Raw genomic sequence first — 19435 nt, forward strand, 5'->3', positions numbered from 1 at the left:
AGTAGATGACAGGTGATGAATCACTTGATGATTGCCTGTTCTGTTCATTGCCTCTGGAAGACAGGATACTGGGCTTGATGTAATCATAGACTCATAGAAGACTAGGGTCAGAAGAGACCTCAGGAAGTCATCTAGTCCAACCCCCTGCTCAAAGCAGGACCAACCCCAACTAAATCATCCCAGCCAGGGCTTTGTCAAGCCAGGCCTTAAAAACCTCTAAAGATGGGAGATTCCACCTCCCTAGGTTACCCATTCTAGTGCTTCACCACCCTCCTAGTGAAATAGTTTTTCCTAATATCCAGCCTAGACCTCCCTCACTGCAACTTGAGACCATTGCTCCTTGTTCTGTCATCTGCCACCACTGAAAACAGCCAAGCTCCATCCTCTTTGGAACCCCCCCTTCAGGTAGTTGACGGTTGCTGTCAAATCCCCCATCACTGTTCTCGGCTGCAGACTAAATAAGCCCAGTTCCCTCACCCTCTCCTCATAAGTCATGTGCCCCAGCCCCCTAATCATTTTTATTGCCCTCCTCTGGACTCTCTCCAATTTATCCACATCCTTTCTGTAGTAGGGGGCCCAGAACTGGATGCAATACTCCAGATGTGGCCTCACCAGTGTCGAATAGAAGGGAATAATCACTTCCCTCGATCTGCTGGCAATGCTTCTACTTACGCAGCCTAATATGCCATTAGCCTTCTAGACAACAAATGCACACTGTTGAGTCATATCCAGCTTCTCGTCTACTGTAAACCCCAGGTCCTTTTCTGCAGAACTGCTGCTTAGCAAGTTGGTCCCCAGTCTGTAGCAGTGCATTCTTCTGTCCTAAGTGCAGAACTCTGTACTTGTCTTTGTTGAACTTCATCAGATTTCTTTTGACCCAATCCTCCAATTAGTGTAGTTCACTCTGGACCCTATCTCTACCCTCCAGCATATCTACCTCTCCTCCCATCTTAGCGTAATCTGCAAACTTGTTGAGGGTGCAATCCATCCCATCATCCAGATCATTTATGAAGATGTTGAACAAAACTGGCCCCAGGACAGACCACTGGGGCACTCCACTTGATACCGGCTGCCAACTAGACTTTGAGCCCTTGATCACTATCCATTGAGCCTGACGATCTAGCCAGCTTTCTATCCACCTTATAGTCCATTAATCTAATCCATACTTTTTTAACTTGCTGTCAAGAATACTGTGGGAGACCTTATCAATAGCTTTGCTAAAATCAAGATATATCACATCCACCACTTTCTCCATATGCACAGAGCCAGTTATCTCATCATAGAAGGCAAATCAAGTTGACCAGGCATGACTTGGCCTTGGTGAATCCATGTTGACTCTACCTGACCACCTTCCTCTCCTCCAGGTGCTTCAAAATGGATTCCTTGAGGACTTGCTCCATGATTTTTCCAGGGACTGAGGTGAGGCTGACCGGTCTGTAGTTTCCTGGATTCTCCTTTTTCCTTTTTTCAAAGATGGGCACTATATTTGCCTTTTTCCAATTGTCTGGGACCTCCCCCGCTCGCCACAAGTTTTCAAAGGTAATGGCCAATGGCTCTGCAATGACATCAGCCAACTCCCTCAGCACCATTGGATGCATTGGATCTGGCCCCATGGACTTGTGCATATCCAGCTTTTCTAAATAGTCCTTAACCTGTTCTTTCACCATTGAGGGCTGCTTACCTCCTCCCAATACTGTGCTGCCCAGTGCAGCAGTCTGGGCACTGACCTTGTCTGAAACTAAAACTGAGGCAAAAAAAAGCATTGAGTACTTCAGCTTTTTCCACATCATCTGTCACTAGTTTGCCTCCCCCGTTCAGTAAGGATCCCATACTTTCCCTGACCTTATATTAATACATGGAGATATACACCTATCTCATAGAACTGGCAGGGACCCTGAGAGGTCATGGAGTCCAGCCCCCTGCCTTCACTAGGCAGCACTAAGTACTGATTTTGCCCCAGAGCCCTTAGTGGCCCACTCAAGGATTGAGCTCACAATTTTAGGATTAGCAGGCCAATGTGCAAACCACTGAGCTATCCCTCCCCTGCTTTGTTGCTAACAGACTTGTGGAAACCCTTCTTGTTACCTTTCACATCCCTTGCTAGCTGCAAATCCAATTGTGCTTTGGCCTTCCTGATTACACCCCTGCATGTATTTTTATACTCCTCCCTAGTCATCTGTCCAAGTTTCCACTTCTTCTATGCTTCCTTTTTGTTTTTAAACACTTTGAAGATTTCTCTGTTAAGCTAAGCTGCTTACCTGCCATATCTGCTATTCTTTCTGCACATCGGGATAGTTTGTTCTGCACCCTCAATAAGGCTTCTTTAAAATACAGCCAGCTCTCCTGGACTCCTTTCCCCCTTATATTAGCCTCCCAGCGGATCCTGCCCATCAGTTCCCTGAGGGAGTCTGCTTTTGGCATAAGTCTGACCCAGTATGGCTGTTCCTAGGTTTTTATGTTATCTACAGAGCCCTGAGGATTAATCACTCCACTCCCCCATCAAAAAGAAACAGTTTTATAGAGGCCTGAGGCACGATAGCACTTGGTTATGAATTTATGTACAGCAGAGGAGAAGATCCTATAGGGTATGTCTACACAGCAAAGAAAAACTCGCAGCTGGCCCATGCCAGCCAACTTGGGCTCATGGGGCTCAGCTGTGGGACTGTTTCATTACTGTGTAGACTTCGGGTCTAGGGCCCGGGCTCTAGAATTAAGGGGTGGGAAGGTTGCAGAACTTAGGCTCCAGCCAGAGTCAACACAGCAATGAAACAGCCCCTCAGCCTGAGCCCCACGAGCCTGAGTTGAATGGCATGGGCCAGCTGCAGGTTTTTCTTTGCAATGTACGCATGCCCATAGAGATTACAAAAAGCATTGCATATCTGTACTGATTACTTGTATGACTTTTCAGTTTCCCAGATAGGTTTCTCAAATTTCCCAGACAATGAGGCTCTTGTTATCTTAATGATCATAGATTTTGGTGGAATTAGCACATATTTAAATGGTAAAGAATCAAGGAATAGTGAAAATAGTGATCTCCACAATGCATTTCATCAGTCCTTCATGAACCTGCAAAATTGGAACATCCCTGGTATTTGGAGTTAGTATTCAGGGAAGGACATCCTGTAAATGATACAAATGGGAAATAATGTGCCTAGACATCCAAAACCAAATGATGAACATGTAATTGAAACACAAAGTTGGTTTGTTTTGGAAATTATTTACATTTCCTCTGAATTCCCCTGTCTTTCTCTGTGTGTTTTCCACTCAGCAGTGACTTGAAGCCCTTTCAAACAAGATTAGCAGACTACTTAGTACTTGCAAAAATCCGCAGTGCTCTGGGATTTTCCAACTGTCAGAAGCATTTCTCTGGTGCTGCTCCTCTCACTACAGAAACTCTGGATTTCTTCTTGAGTCTGAACATCCCCTTGTACCAGGCGTATGGGATGAGCGAGACCACAGGCCCGCACTGCATGTCTGGGCCATATGTTTACAGACATTGCAGGTAATTTTACAGAACCTTTTACAGGCAGAAACCAAACAATACCATCAACATGAGAATGCCCACGATCCCTCCTGTTCCCACTGTTTTTCTTTCCCACTCCCTCTTTCACTTCCTTGTTTTTATGGCAGTTTCTGAGTAATTAAGTTATGGTACAGAGTTACACATTATTCTGTGAATTTGCCAAGTCTTTGTCTTCTCTTTTAGAGTCAAAATCTGTGTATTTCAGTGTAAATAAATACACAGTGTAAATAAATACAGTCTAATAAAAACCACATCCTATGAAACACTCTTTATAAGGCTAGCAAGTGTCCTCCTGGCTTAAACCAGGGCTCTTGATTCTTCCTCAGCATTCAGCTTTGTTGAGTTCTTTGTAAAAACCAGAATGCTGTGTGCACCCAGACTATGAGATTACCTGTCTGTAATAACTTTGCAAAGACAGTATTGATTTTATCTAGCTTTCATATAAATATTAATATGAAAACCTTGTTTAAAGCAGTAACATCAGGTGGATGATTATTAATCTTCAAGCTGCTTAGATTTAACCCTATATGGATGATATTCACCCCTTGGCAGAAGGCTCTGCATGCTGCAGAAGCCCTGCATTAATGCAGATTTGAATCATTCTGTTACATGTATGATTATAATTGCTGTAATTTTAACTGTTGAGACCCAATAACACATCTGTGAAGTTAACACAGTCCCATTATTAAAAGGCTAACACATGGTTTGCTGTACTAGCTTTACAAAAATTTGATAGGTGGTACTCGTCCTTCACTCCAAACCCTTGCCCAACCTTTGAGGAACCTGAGTAGAATGATTGCATAGGGGCTGCAGGCCCAGGACGTGAGCAGACCAGCCCTGAATATGTTGATACAGAAAAGAGTGTTGGGCTGGACAGTGGAAGAAGCTACTGGGTCTTTCTTCCCAGGTTCAGTTGGCCAGGAACCTCATATAGGCAGAGAAAAGGGTGAGACTGGCCTGGATCCGGCTGCATTTTTCCTCCACTTCCTGAACAGGGCAGCTATGCAAAGCCTGATTGATCAGATTTCACGCGAGATTGTGGAATTCAGGCCTGCGTGATTTATGCTGCTGAGTGATTAGTGAACTAGGTGCCTTCCTAGAACCTTATTTTACCAACCAATTATCCTAAATGTAAATGAAAGATTAGAATGAATGTGGGGTGATATTCTGGATATTCTGTCTGATATGATGTTCACTAGCATATGGATATCAGACTTTAGGAAAGTTTCAGTCCAAATGCAGCACTGCTATACATTTTTGTTGCCCAAGAGAACTTGAGTGTACAGTGAATGCAGAATCAGGCTTTTGAAATATAAATTACTAGCAGATACCAGATTCCAAACCAGAAATGTTCTTTAGCCTCTGTCAGGAAGAGATGAGTGCAGTCAAGTTGTGTGCAACAATGTAGTTCATCAGCAAATTCTGAAAAAATCTGGAGCTGATACTCAGTCTGCATTCGTAATTATTTATATCTCTGGCTAATGTATATCCACACAACTATCAAGCAGTCTGTAGTTTCTCCAGAGTATTAATTCTCACTCTCCTACTGATTAATTTAAAGAGGCACAATTCCAACATTGAGACTGTTAACTGTTTCATTGCTGATCATTTTGACAGAAATGTCAATGTGCTCTTATCCCACAGTCCCAAGTTGCCTTCCACATCTACTTAGGTGGCAAAAGCCCTTATTGCACTGGACCCAGCTGCTAAAACTTCTAGTTTCACCCTTGTCAGTTTCTGCCACATATTTATGCATTTTTACTACAAAAATCTGCAACAAATTGAAAACAGAAAATTGGGAAAAGACAGAATGAACTGAATATCAAATATATATGCAGTTCAGTAAAATGCTCTATTTTTAATGTATGAAAAGCTGCTACAGTATTTCCAGGTTGCTTTGCTGTAAAATTTAGATTCGCCTTGATACAGTGTCCATTAAGCCTTGCACTTGAGAAGCGGTGTTGTCTAGTGGATATAGTGCTGGACAGAGACTTGGGAGATGTAGGTTCTCTTTGTTCTTTCCTTTACTTCCCCATCTTCAAGGCTCTGTGTTCCAGCTCAAGACAGACTTCATGCCAGAAGCTGAGCATGTTGCTTCCACTGCACTTTGGCCCAGGGTGTCAATCAAACCCAGTCTCTTGCATGCTGTGCAGAGCACAACTATTAAACCAAAGGGCTGGCCTATTTAGGAGGGAATAATGTGCAAATGTGAAATTTCAAACAGAGAAGTGTTTTAATCATCCAAAAGAAACAAAAAGTCCACTTAAGTAGCAACACAGGGCAAAATCCTCAGCTGATGTAAATGTGCAGAACTCCACTTACACTGCTGCTTTACATCAGCTGAGATTCTGGCCCATAACTTTCTAACAATGATGAGTGTCTTTGTTTATACCTTCTCAAGGTCTTAGAGATGAGCTATTGTAAAGGTTCGCTCTATATTTTATCTGGCTTTTCTAGCATTCCGTATGAATCTTTTTTTTCTTGTTCCCTTCTAGCTGTGGCAAAGCAGTTCCTGGCTGCAAAGTAAAACTGGTGAATGAGGATGCAGATGGCAATGGAGAAATTTGTTTCTGGGGAAGAAATGTTTTCATGGGTTATTTAAATATGGAGGATAAAACAAAAGAAGCCATTGATGATGATGGGTGGTTGCATTCTGGAGACTTGGGAAGATTAGACAAGGACGGCTTCCTCTATGTTACTGGAAGAATTAAAGGTAAAAAGCAGTCTCCTCCCAACATTTTAAAGTAACTATTCAGTGTTGTTCAGTCATACAACAGATAAGCACATAGGAATGCCTTATTGGATCAGGCTTGTGGTCCACCTGGCTGAGTGTGTCCAACTCCAGCACCAAGTGCTTCAGAGGAAACCTCACAAAAAGTAGATATGAGAGAATCTGCTCCCAGGAAGGTCTCATCCTTAGAGATTGGCGTAATCATTGCAACATGAAGTTTCATCTCCCTTCCAATATTCATTTTGTTAGCATTAACAATAATTCTGGATATTTTGTTATCCATGTAAATGTTCAATCCCGATTTGAATCTTGCTAAGTCCTTCGCCTTACTTACTGATCAAAATATTCAGACAATAATGTTAGACAATCACTATGTTTTGTATTAAGTTATGAATCATGGGGCTACATGCTAGAAGAGGGTGCCTAATGAAACAGGAAAACTCATTGTACTCTTACTGCCATGTGGGAGCTGGACATCTGAGATGGCTGTAAGCTCTGCATTTCCAGACCATTTGAACAATACCCTTCTAATTTTTGAGGGTAGAAGGATAAGTTAAAACAAAGAAGAATAGTTGGGTCTCGTGACAGTATTTTGCTTGAAATGTTGCCATGGGAAGGTTTTGGTAATTTGTTTGCCTGGATGCTCTCTTCCAAGATACGTACTCAGATGGGTGATATTTTTTCACAGTTCAGATGCTTCCTAAACTATCTTGTGTAATAAGTAACTGTAACCCCAGAAGAAAAGATGAATCATGAGGGAAGTAGCTGTACTTGCTGGTGAATTTGTAACAGGATAACATTATCATGTGCAGTCAGTCCTGGTGGGCTTTATTAAATGCTATAATTAGTCTGCACTGAATGTGATCATTTTGGTCTCCCTTAATTCTCTGCCTTTTCCTTTCCCCCGTTATTATTCTTTAACAAAGTGGCTCAGTTCAATTATCTTAATGTTTGCATTGCACTTATACCTTCAGTGATGGGAGTGCCATTTAAAAAATAAATAAATACTGTAAATTAAAGATAAATTAAGGCTAAGTGAGCCAGTTTGGATAAAATAAATACTGCCTGAATTTCCATGCAAACTTCAAACCCAAGTCTAAACCATTTAAAATATGTTGGAAGTTCAGATAAATCCCCCCACCCCCCATCTCTCCTTGAGCCTGAAACAGATCTCCTCCATTTGCTGAAATCCATCTCAGCAGGCCTGGCTGGTGTCTTCAGTTCTCATGAGTTCTGACAGGACTTTCAATGCATCAAGGATGAGAGGGACAAATTATGCTATTTTGTGATATCTCTGAGCCAGCATGGCTCTTAAAATGTGAATAGTCACATGTCAGAGACAGCTAGTTAAGACAACCCCCTTAATGAAACCTCATTGCGGGTGGTGCAGAAGCAGTCATAAAATTACAGGCACTCTTGTGGGTTTAGAAAAGTTGAGTGAAAAGTTGAGGAGGATATGGAAATCTCTAAAGTTTAGATCAACATCTGATTTGTGGAAGGGTAGTCATACATTTAAGATATGATAAAGCATAATGTAATCTCTCATCCTAGAAATATAAATTGTACTTCATAAAATATTTCTGTACACACATCATATTATCCAGGAAAATAATTGTGCAGTATTGACTGTGCCAATTTATGTGAATTTAGTCGACAGCTATTGTATATAAAATACATATGGGCAGGGAAAGTATATCATAGATCCTATAGTCTCCAAAGCTGTTGCTGAACACTAGTGAAGTTAGGACCCAAACCTGTGAGTAACAATTTCCCCTGAGTTCCCTCAAGTGCCACTGAATTGAAAAAAGCTCAGTAACAAATGGGAAAAGCTATTGAATTGTGCTGCCTTTGTTAAGCTTTCCCCCATTCAAGTTTTTAAAAAACTTAATAAAGCTTAACTATTTTTGTATCACAGAGTATTAAAACACTAAGACAACAGATTATCGCGGTTAGGGAGTTTGAAAGAAATGCTGATCCATGAAGTACCGGATATCTCAGAGAGGATGTGTAAGGAGTAATAAGTTGGTTTAAAAGTAAACACTGAACATCAGAGGTAACCTCTTTCTCCTCTCTATTCTACTTTCTCCCTGCCTCACAACTCACTGCCAAATGGTAGTTTTACTATAACGCAGCACACAAGTCAGACAACCTAGTGTTTCTTGTAAGAAATAAGATGCATCAGTTTTCCATCTCATTTCCTCTGTTTCTTTCTTAGACTCATCTGTATGCCACACTTAATATCTACTCAATATGCAAATTCTGATCATCTAGAAAAACATAAAAGCAGCAAAGAGTCCTGTGGCACCTTATAGACTAACACACGTTTTGGAGCATGAGCTTTCGTGGGTGAATACCCACTTCGTCAGATGCATGTAGTGGAAATTTCCAGGGGCAGGTAATATATATATATGTGTGTGTATATATATATATATATATATATATAATATATATACCTGCCTCTGGAAATTCCACTACATGCATCCAATGAAGGGGGTATTCACCCACGAAAGCTCATGCTCCAAAACGTGTGTTAGTCTATAAGGTGCCACAGGATTCTTTGCTGCTTTTACAGATCCAGACTAACACGGCTACCTCTCTGATACTAGAAAAACATAATTCCACTGAAACAGTTAGTCAAGTGTCTATCATCTTATTGTATTCAATATCACAGATTTTGGTAAGGAACCAAATTAAAATACAGACAAGAAGCCTCTTAGTTAAGCATCCGATGAAGTGGGGTTTAGCCCATGAAAGCTTATGCTCAAAGAAATTTGTTAGTCTCTAAGGTGTGACAAGTACTCCTCGTTCATTTAGTTCATACTGAATATGTTACTGGCAACTAAGAAACTGATTCAGCAAATACTTATAGTTGCTTACCTTCACATGCAGCAATAGTACCATTGACTTAAATGGAAGTATATAAGCAAAGCTGAGTACTTACATATAAGTGTTTCTGTGGTCAGGTCCCTTAATGTATGACTTTCAGTTACAATAGTACACAGAAGTCCATTTGTCTGCACTGTTCTGTACTGAGTACATTATTTCTTAATATATTTAAAAGAACATAATTTATTTTAGGTACAGGTAGAGGACACAAGTTTAATGCAGTGGAGCACTCGTAGTTTTCTACGGGATGGTGCAATGTATTAAGAATTGTAATAGTCAAAGAATTTTACTTTAATGGACAGACATTCAAATAAAAATGTACGCTCCTTCCTTATCAAGAGGAATCAGCAAAATAGCACAAGAATGTTGCGCTTGTTTGGTATTTTTAAAATTATTTTTAGACATACTCTGAAGGCAGGCACCACCCTTCTCTGGACCAGGGGTGGCTCTAGAAATTTCGCTGCCCCAAGCACGGCATCATGCCCTGGGGGGTGCTCTGCTGGTCGCTGGTCCCGCGGCTCCAGTGGACCTCATGCAGGTGTGCCTGCGGAGGGTCCGCTGGTCCCGCGGCTTCGGTGGAGCGGCGGGACCAGTGGACCCTCCGCAGACACGCCTGCGGGAGGTCCACCGGAGCCCTGGGACCAGAGGACCCTCCGCAGACATGCCGCCAAAGGAAGCCTGCCTGCCGTCCTCCCAGCAACTGGCAAAGTGCTCCCTGTGGCATGCCGCCCCAAGCACACGCTTGGCGTCCTGGGGCCTGGAGCCGCCCCTGCTCTGGACTAGAGCTGGTCCTCTGGACTAGAGCTGGGTGCAATTTTTCAGTCAAAACTTTGTTTTCTATGAAGAATACAGATTTGCAACACAAACATTCTGTGAATTTTGTCAAATTTGACAAATTGTTTTGGTCAAACTCCCGCACCCCCACATTCTGAAAAAATCCAAACATTTTATAAACTATATGACTGGGATCCCAGGGGATCCACATGGAGGTTACTTATTTAGGGCAAACTGTAAAGAATGGAGCAGACAATCCCAAAGCTGGTGGTCATTCCAGTACTTAGATCCACCAAACTAGCCTCAAATAGTTTCTATAATATCTTAGTGGTTACCCAGAAGCCAAAACACAGTTACCTTAAAGCAACTCAGCCTTAGGCCTCCACCCAGACACCCAAGTGACGAAGATTACTGAAAATCTTATTCATCATATAAGAAAGTTCTACCAATCCCAAAGGATCAGATACATTACCTCCCAGGTTAAGAAATATTTCAGATCTTATCCAAATACATGTTTACAGCCAATTCTTATTAACTAAATTAAAATTTATTTAAAAATAAAAGAGAGAGAATATTAGTTAAAAGATCAGTATACATACAGACATGAGTACAGTTCTGAGATCAGATTCATATTAGAGATGGTGAGCTTTGTAGTTGCAGAGAGTTTTTTCAGAATTAGTCTATAGGCATAGTCCAATGTTCATATTTAGGGTGATCCAGAAGGACTGGAGATCTCAGTCTTATGACTCAAGCTTCCCCTGAATAAAGCATCAAGCAGATTTGAGATGAAAGGATCAGGTACCAAGAGTCTTTTAAACCGTTTTCTAGCAGCTTCTTCACCATACAATCCTGGGTGAACAATAGGCTTTTTATGTAACCTTCTGTTTCCCAAAGATCACATAATCAACTACATGGATTAACATAAGGTAATTTATCCATTAAACAGCTCATATACATTTTACCACAAACTTTCAAGAGACATTTTAGCTATAGTGATAGACAGAACTGTCTGTTTACATGGCTAACATCTAACAAGATATAAGTAAACACATACAATTAGTATCACCTCTAATTTTCGAACAATACAGGTTTGCATTTCAAAATTCTAGCCTATCTAACATGTCTCTAAAGGTTGACCCCGGGTCATTTAGCCTTCAAGCTACTTAACCCTTTCTGGCCAGGTCACAGACTGTTTTAAATCTTTTTTTTTTTTTTTAATTTGAAATGACTCTTCATGTTAAAATGTCCTTTGTTTTTCAAATAAAACTAATTAAAAACATTTTTAAATGGTCAAAAACAAAACAAGTCATTTTGATTTTGAAAGAAATGAAATGTTCAGAATGGAATTTCATTTTGACATCTTGATTCATTGAAAATTTCAAAAAAATTAGTTGTTCATTTGACCCTAAACAATTATTAACTATTATTTATTTAATTGGTTGCAACCAAGAAATCCATTATTCATCCAGCCATACTCTAGACTGCCTCAGTTATTCCCTGGCTGTTCTGTACAATCTGCTTCTTCTGAAGATCCCTCTCCATGTGCTTGCTTGTGTTGGCCTGCCCCCTCTTGGTGGTTTTAAGGTTGTTTTTTATTATGGTGCCAGTTGTAAAAGGGCTTTCTTTTCGCAGCTCACCAACACTAGAGCACAAAGAGAATGAATGCCAGATAGCACTGAAGGGAGCCTAACTGCTGAAAATCCCAGGTTATCTGTAACTGGAGATTAATTATTACTCTCGAGGTGTTAATCAAGAGTTTAGGTTATCTGCAGTCTGATATAAAGGGTTTTGCTTTGTATACACAATAGTGTGTGTTTGTGTTTATTAGAGAGAGAGAGAAAGAGAGCCAGAGAGCCCTCTAGAGGTATTGCAAAGGATATATCTGTCTTTCAGGAAGGTTAATTTTCACATCTAAACAAGTTTTGTTCTCTTTAAAAGCTATTGATATTCCTGGTATCTTCTATTAGCAGGAATGTGATAAATGGTTTGGCCCACCACTTAGACAGCTGTGAGGAAATTATTTGAATTCAACTAATAAGTTTCTTTTCATGCCTAGAGTTAATTATTACAGCTGGAGGTGAAAATGTGCCTCCAATCCCAATTGAAGATGAGGTCAAAAAGGAACTGCCCATTATTAGCAATGCTATGTTGATTGGAGATCAAAAGAAGTTCTTATCAATATTACTGACCTTAAAGGTAAGCTACTTTTACTATTGATTTCGACAAAATCACACCCCACTAAACTCCTGAGATATAAAACCGTGTGTGTGTGTGTGTGTGTGTGTGTGTGTGGAGCGCGGGGGTTTCCACATTGGGAAAAATGTTCAAATTACAGAGCTAAGTGTGCTGGCTTTACTGACATGGGTAGATTTGCTGTGAGCAAGCAGGATTTAGCCCTTATGCTGTATAGCAGAAGAAATACTTCACATTCATTTCTAATATTCTTCCATAAACAAGACTTACTTTCAGTCTAAAATTCAAATTCACTTTCATTAAGAAAAACCTGAAAGAGCAGAAGTGAAGTCTCCATGAGAGAGTACAGCATTTGCCTTCTCCATACTGGCTGTTGTCACTCTGAACAGGCAGAGTCCTTAGAAGTTTAAAGTCTCAATACATACAAAACAAAAGGCAACACAGTTTCATAGCTACTTACACAAGAGGCTTTTTTGGCCATGTTTGCTCATTACAATTTATGCTGAAGACAGAGAATGGTTTGCTTTCTAACAGACCCTATTTTCCACCTTTTTGTTCCTTTTGGGAAGAAATCTAAGAATGAATTTAGGAACAAGATTATGAATAGCTGAGCTATAGGATCAAGCCCAGCTGAAAGATCATCCTTTGTTAAAATGCAAATATAGTAACAGAATGAAAACAAGGGCCCTGTATATTATTATGTAAAATTTCTTGTCTCAGGTGTCCCAGCATTAGTCACTCTTTACATTTATTATCTCTATCACTGATTCCTCCCCACCATCAAGTATAAAAAAATTTTTTTTCTAATTTTAAACAGCAGCCCTGTCTCGAGAGATCAAACAGAATTATACAATTTTCAGTAATCCATTTTTGTAAATAGCGTCTTGAATACATTTCTTGACATAACAATGCAATTGATTTGGAAAAACACAGGATATGTCTACAGTGTGATAAAAGCCCCACAGCACCCAGTCTGAGAGCTTAGATCAGCTGACCTGGGCAGCAGGCCTTGGGCTGCAGGGTTTAAAAATAGGTTTGGGCTTGGGCTGAAGCCCAGGGCATGCAACTCCCTCTCCCTCACAGGGTGTCAAAGCTGGACTCCAGCCCAAGCCCAGATGTCTAGACTGAAGTTTCATAGCCCTGCAGCCTGAGCCCTGCAAGCCTGAGTCAGGTGACCCAGGCTGGGACTTTTAATGCAGTGTAGACATACCCACAGTGGTAACTTATTCAGAGTATATACAGAGATTTTTCTATGTTAAATATTTTGACATGTTTCAAATGTGATCACGTCATGTACATGACGATCACATATTAGCCAGCATGTTCGCATTATGTGGCCACATTGTCAAAATATCTTATCTAGCAACAGTCTACAAATGATCCCATGTTGTAGACTTAGGACTGCAGTTTGGACTGTTTCACTTAAGTTTTGATATTCTGAGCTGCCCTCAAATCCTGCTGATTTGAGCAGGGATTGAGGACACTTAGTGCCCTAGAGGAGCAAGCCATTAATACTGAAACTCTGTCACTTTATATTGTAGAGTACGCTGGATCCAGATACGTCCGATCCTACTGACAATCTGACTGAGCAAGCCAGAGAATTCTGCCAGAAAATTGGCAGCAAAGCCACTACAGTGTCAGAGATTGTGGCAACCAGAGATCAGGCTGTTTACCAGGCCATTCAAGAAGGAATCAACAGAGTCAACATGAAGTCCACTGCCAGTGTTCAGCATATTCAGAAATGGACAGTCCTGGAAAGAGATTTCTCCATTTCTGGTGGAGAATTTGGTAAGACCTCTGCATACTAATCTATCCTGAGATACTTAGTGAATACAGGAGGGGTGTTGAGTACTGTAAGTTTGGGATGACTATTTCTCAGGAATGGTGGAGCTGGGAGTTATATAGCTCTTCCCAAACAAGTGGCAATTATCTGATAACAATTCACACTGTCAGAGTACAGAATAATGATATTGATACAATCTTAGGGATCTCAACCACTCCAAGATAAAATCAATTCATATTACAACTTGAAATTTAAACTATGGTTGGTGAAATGTGGGAGCTTCATAAAAACCTTCATATAACATACTAGTAAGTTATGCTTGTTCAGTTTTTTTAAATTAAGAAATTCAACAAGTCCTACAATTTTAGTGCCAAAGAACCAAAAATACAAAAAAAAATATATAATCTATATGCCAAACTATTTAATAATCATTAATTATGTCCACAGCTTTTTCTCTTTTTAGAAGAAGGTCAAATGAAGTCAGTTTAATCAGAGAACACAAAATCTTATTGTAAACCTTGCATAAAAATTAACCAGGAAATCAAGGTCATTTGGCAGCCAGGGCCTGTCTTTTGTGGGAAGGGAAAATTATGAGCAATAATTAAAGATCTGTTGGTGAAAGATGTTCTAGTTTCTTGCTTCACCAACTTTAACTTCTAACTAATGAAATACAGAATATTTATGCGGACTCCTGTAAGTATTTAAAGATGTATTGTGTGACCGGGATCCCAGGGAAGCCACACTGAGGTTGCACAATTCGGGCAAACTGCAAAGATTGGGGCAGGCAATCCCCAAAGCTGGTGGATATTCCAAAACTTAGATTTACCAAGCCAGCACAAAACAGCTTCTTTAATACCTCACTGGTTACCCAGAAAACAACAACACAGTTCCCTTAAAGCAGTGTTTCCCAAACTTGGGACACTGCTTGTGTAGGGAAAGCCCCTGGCGGGCCAGGCCGGTTGGTTTATCTGTCACGTCCGCAGGTCCGGCCGATCCCCGCTCCCATTGGCCACGGTTCGCTGCTCCAGGCCCACGGTTCACTGCTGGAAGTGGCGGCCGATAGGTCCCTCGGCCTGCGCCGCTTCCAGCTGCTCCCATTGGCCTGGAGCAACGAACCGCAGCCAGTGGGAGCCGGGATCGACCAGACCTGCGGATGAGGCAGGTAAACAAATCGGCCTGGCCTGACAGGGGCTCTCCCTACACAAGCAGCGTCCGAAATTTGGGAAACACTGCCTTAAAGTAACCCAGCCTGCGGCCTCCACTGAGATACCTAAGTCAAATATGATGGGGATTACTGAAAATCTTATTAATCGTATAAGAAAGTTCTATCAATCCCAAAAAATCAGACACATTACCTCCTAGGTTAATGAATATCCCAGATCTTCCCCAAATACACACTTACAGCCAATCCTTATTAACTAAACTAAAATTTATTAAAAAAGGAAGTGTTTGTTAAAACAGTGGGGGCAACCTATGGCTCCAGAACCGCATGTGGCTCTTCGTAACTTAATATGCAGCTCCTTGCATAGGCACCGACTCTGGGGCTGGAGCTATAGGTGCGAACTTTCCAGTGTATTGGGGAGAGCTCAGTACTCAACCCCCTGCTCTGCCCCAGGCCATCCCCCCACTCCACCCCTTCCCCTGAGCTTGCCATGCCCTCGCTCTCCCCCTCCCAACCAGAGCCTACATTGTTGCCAAATACACAGAACATCTAGTAAAGGAAGAAAGGGAACATGTCAAAGGCGATGGGCTAATATACATGTGGGGGGCTTGTTTTTGTCAGTGTTAATTTCTTCCAGGTAATAAACTTTGCCTTGAGCAGCATCTTGGATACTGTCTAGGGGTAACAGTTTCAAAAGTGCCAAAGTCAAGTGCCAGTTGTCCAATACCAGAGTGAGTCTGATCAAGTGAATTTGAACTGTGCTGATGGATGAAAAGTTTGAGGCCTTGATTCCTTCACCCACAACATTATTTAAGAACAGCAAAATTCCATATTCTAGTTTGTGGCTGAACTCAGATGTCAGAAAAATAGCAGTGTGGTATCCATTACATTCTATTTCTTTAGTACTGCAGACAGCATGTCGTCCTTCCTCTAACCAGATAGTGTTATAACAATGGGATGCCCTTCCTAGGAATGGAGTTCACGTTTACAAAGTAGATAGATATGACTTTTTCCAAGAAGCTGATTTTTTTTAAATGAAGTGTCTTGGGCATAAATGAATTGTGGGGCCCGTCTAGTAGGGCCTACTGCAAGTTGAGACAGCTGTTTGGGGAATAATGCATCCACTTCTACAGCCCTGATGAGTAATTTTTTTCCATTCAAATCCATTCACACTGTAGCTATAGTTACCTTCCCTGTCCACTACATCTCATCCCACTGACTTAAATCCCTCCAATAGTTTCTTGACTCATTCTGTCTCAGGTTCAAATTAAGCTTCTCCTTTAAGGCTCTGTACTTATATCAATGATTATCTACACCAATTGTAATCTTAGCATGTATCCCATGCGTGTAAGATTGGATCCTTTTTTCATAGCAGTATCTGCTATGGCTGCATCTGCGTCCTTCCACCCTCCTGACCAGCGTAGCTGAGGGCATACTCAGTTTCTTCTCTCCACCCATTCTGACTCAGCTATCCCCTATAGCCCCATGAATGGAGTAACCCTATATCTGCCAGCACCCATTTGAGCCCTGACTACAGTAATGCTGAGTTACTACATTCCTTGCTCCTTTCAGTATTATGATTTTGTCTTTAATGCATAGCACATGAGATGGGAGGGAAGGGGCTAGAGAGAAAAGTTAACAAAAAAAACAAAACTTCACCCAAAGCAAGATGCAGTTTTTGAGAAGACCCTGTATGTTACTTGGGGTTATTTGAACCCAAACTAATCTGTTTTCTAGGTGGTGTCAGGAGACAAATCAGTGGTGGGGGGATAGCACCTCCCTCTGATAAATGATTGGTACACACACACAAATGCTTCCACCCCAAAATCCTTGTTTTTATTGAGTACAAAGCACACACCTAAAATAGAAATAACCTAGATCACCTCCAAAATATAGTTACCCAAAACCTGAGGTGGTATCCACTGTACAGCAGCAGGTTTCTGGTGGCTAGCCTTCCTCCTAGGCGCTGGGGAGGTAGCTGTCGGACTGCAAGCTTATAGAAATCTTCTCAGGAGAACTTCTCCAAAGTACACACACTAACTAAACTCTTACGTGTAATTCAAAACAAAGCATAACTCAAAATAATCCCCAATATGCTGACCGTTTCCTTGCAACAGCAAAGAACTCTCAATTTTTTCTTATCAGCAAAGCAACTATAGCAAAAAAACCTTGCAGACAGGCACGCAGACCAAGGTCAGCTATCCTTTAGTAGCACTGCAACTGTGCAGATGTTTTTATCTGCCGAAGCAAGGCCAAAGTCTCTCTCGCTATGTGGTGTCCTCACTTCCAGCCCATGTTGGCTAAGTGCACAGATGGCTGCAGGTTATGTCAAGTCCAGGGCTCTTGTAATAAGTAGATACAACATTTCTAAGGGCAAGTCTACACCAGCAGTGCTACATTGGTGCAATTGCACTGCTGTAGTGCGTCTGGTGAAGATGCTCTATGCCGACGAGAGTTCTCTCCCATCGACATAATTATCCATCTCCCCAAGAGGCAGAAGCTATGTCAGTGGGAGAGCATCTCTGCTGACATAGCGCTGGTGCGAACAGCACTTAGGTTGCTGTAACTTGCATCGCTCAGGGGGATTTCAGACCCCTGAGCAACACAAATTAGATTGACATAAGCAGTAGTGTAGGCCGGCCATAAGAGAGGGTTCTTTAACTGAGGACATAAAGGGAGAAAGCTCAATTAGTCCTCTTGAAGTATTACTAAACTGGGCAGTAGCTACTTTGTTACCTCTGCTCATGAAGCCTGACATTGCTTTGTCTACAAGTCATTTGGACTGAACTTTTCTGTTTCTGCCCCAGCTATTCTACAGTTCCTATGAGAGATCAGCCATTGAAGCTACAGGCACATCTACTAGTCAGTCCCTTTGGAGGAATGATGTACTAGGACTCATTAATCCTCCAGCTAGGAAACTTTGCTGTGATTTCTCTCTTCTCTTGTAATCAACTTTGGTTTTTTTGTTTTTTGGTGGTATGTTTTTTGTTTTAGGTCCTACCATGAAATTAAAACGACCAGCTGTGCTTGAAAAATACAAAGATGAAATTAATTCATTTTACAAAGAATAAAACTAGACTTCATGCCAAGTATTGTCTGCAAGTTTCCCAAGAAGCAAAACAAATTCACCAACTCTGTGTTGCAGGAAACAGCTCCCAACAAATGCATTTGAGGATTTACTTTTCTAGGCTAGCACTCCTACCGTTTGTTTTGCACCCTATGCAACAGGCATTAGAAGAGAAACATCCATATAAAGATCTAGTTGTAATTCTGCCTGCAAAGTAATAAAATTTCTTGATACAGATAAGTATTCCTACAGCCCTGTCATTGTGAATATTTTACTTTGGGTCTTAAATGAGTTAAACTTAATGACATATTCATGTGGATATAACTGTTTATGGTAAAGATGTAGCTCACATTCTTATAGGTTGGGTAAAAGAATAAGAGAAGACTAATCAACACCCTAATTGATATTTCCTTACAGTTTTTATAGTTCTGTAATAGGCTAAACTGATTATAGTTTAAACATTTGGTAGATGTAACTAATCAACTGGCACTGCTTAATGAAACTGCTACATCCTCATAGTATCAATGGCCATTGAGCCCTAACTGAAATTAAAAGATCAACCGTTCTAGAATGTTTTCAGTGAGGAGCATCTAAATAGTCTTGTACCAAAAGAAATGCTACACATTGTGGCTTTATTAATTCCTCTTTCCAGCCTTGTAGTTTGTCAAGTGGGTTCTGAATTGACCATCCAAAAAAAAAAAAAAAAAAATTGAAGATTTTTTCAATCTTTGGTTCATGCTGAAAGACACTTTTGTTTAGCATTTCCCAGAGTCAAGTGATGACAGTTGGTGGGCATGATCAGAAATAACAGCCCAGGATCAAAACCAAGACCAGGGCAAAGATTGTCTCACTCAACGCAGGGGACCTGAATCAGAGTGGATAAAAGTAATGATTTTTTAAAAAAAAATTAAATGGTTTATTAAAAAACTATTTAAAATTAAATTTGAGATTGACAGCCTCTAAAGCCTAAACACATCTATTAATCATTTAAATTAAAAACAAAGCAGTACACTTGCTATTGAGTTTTAAAAGACAATCAAAGCATTGAATTGGTGGGAATTTCTTTTAATGTACTTGGAACTAGTTTGTTAAAATGCTCAACCAGATTTTGACAGTAGTCTTTTCTGCAGGTGTAGAGGGAATATTTTCTGCATTTCTGTTTATTCAGCTAGTTCAGTTTAATGGCTAATTCATTCAAAGTTAAGAAACTAATTGGAAGTTGGGGGGAGGGGGGGACAAAACAAAACAAAAAACTTGTTTTCCTTTTCCAGTCTGACTAAAAACTAGGTGTAAGAGGATGAGCTCTGCTAATACTA

General features: G+C 40.8%; 1 protein-coding gene across 1 annotated transcript in view; it reads left to right on the top strand.

The window, feature by feature from the left end:
* ACSBG1 (acyl-CoA synthetase bubblegum family member 1) overlaps positions 1-19350 on the top strand; it is a 74113-nt gene extending 54763 nt beyond the window's left edge. Inside the window, 5 exon segments of the mRNA XM_075069062.1 lie at positions 3269-3502; positions 6019-6236; positions 11971-12110; positions 13649-13895; positions 18047-19350. Of these exon segments, the coding sequence (XP_074925163.1) occupies positions 3269-3502; positions 6019-6236; positions 11971-12110; positions 13649-13895; positions 18047-18123 (916 nt within the window). The 3' untranslated portion in view covers positions 18124-19350.
* The last annotated feature ends 85 nt before the right edge of the window (positions 19351-19435 follow it).

This window comes from Chelonoidis abingdonii, chromosome 9, assembly GCF_003597395.2.
Source record: "Chelonoidis abingdonii isolate Lonesome George chromosome 9, CheloAbing_2.0, whole genome shotgun sequence".
Classification (NCBI taxonomy): Eukaryota; Metazoa; Chordata; order Testudines; family Testudinidae; genus Chelonoidis; species Chelonoidis abingdonii.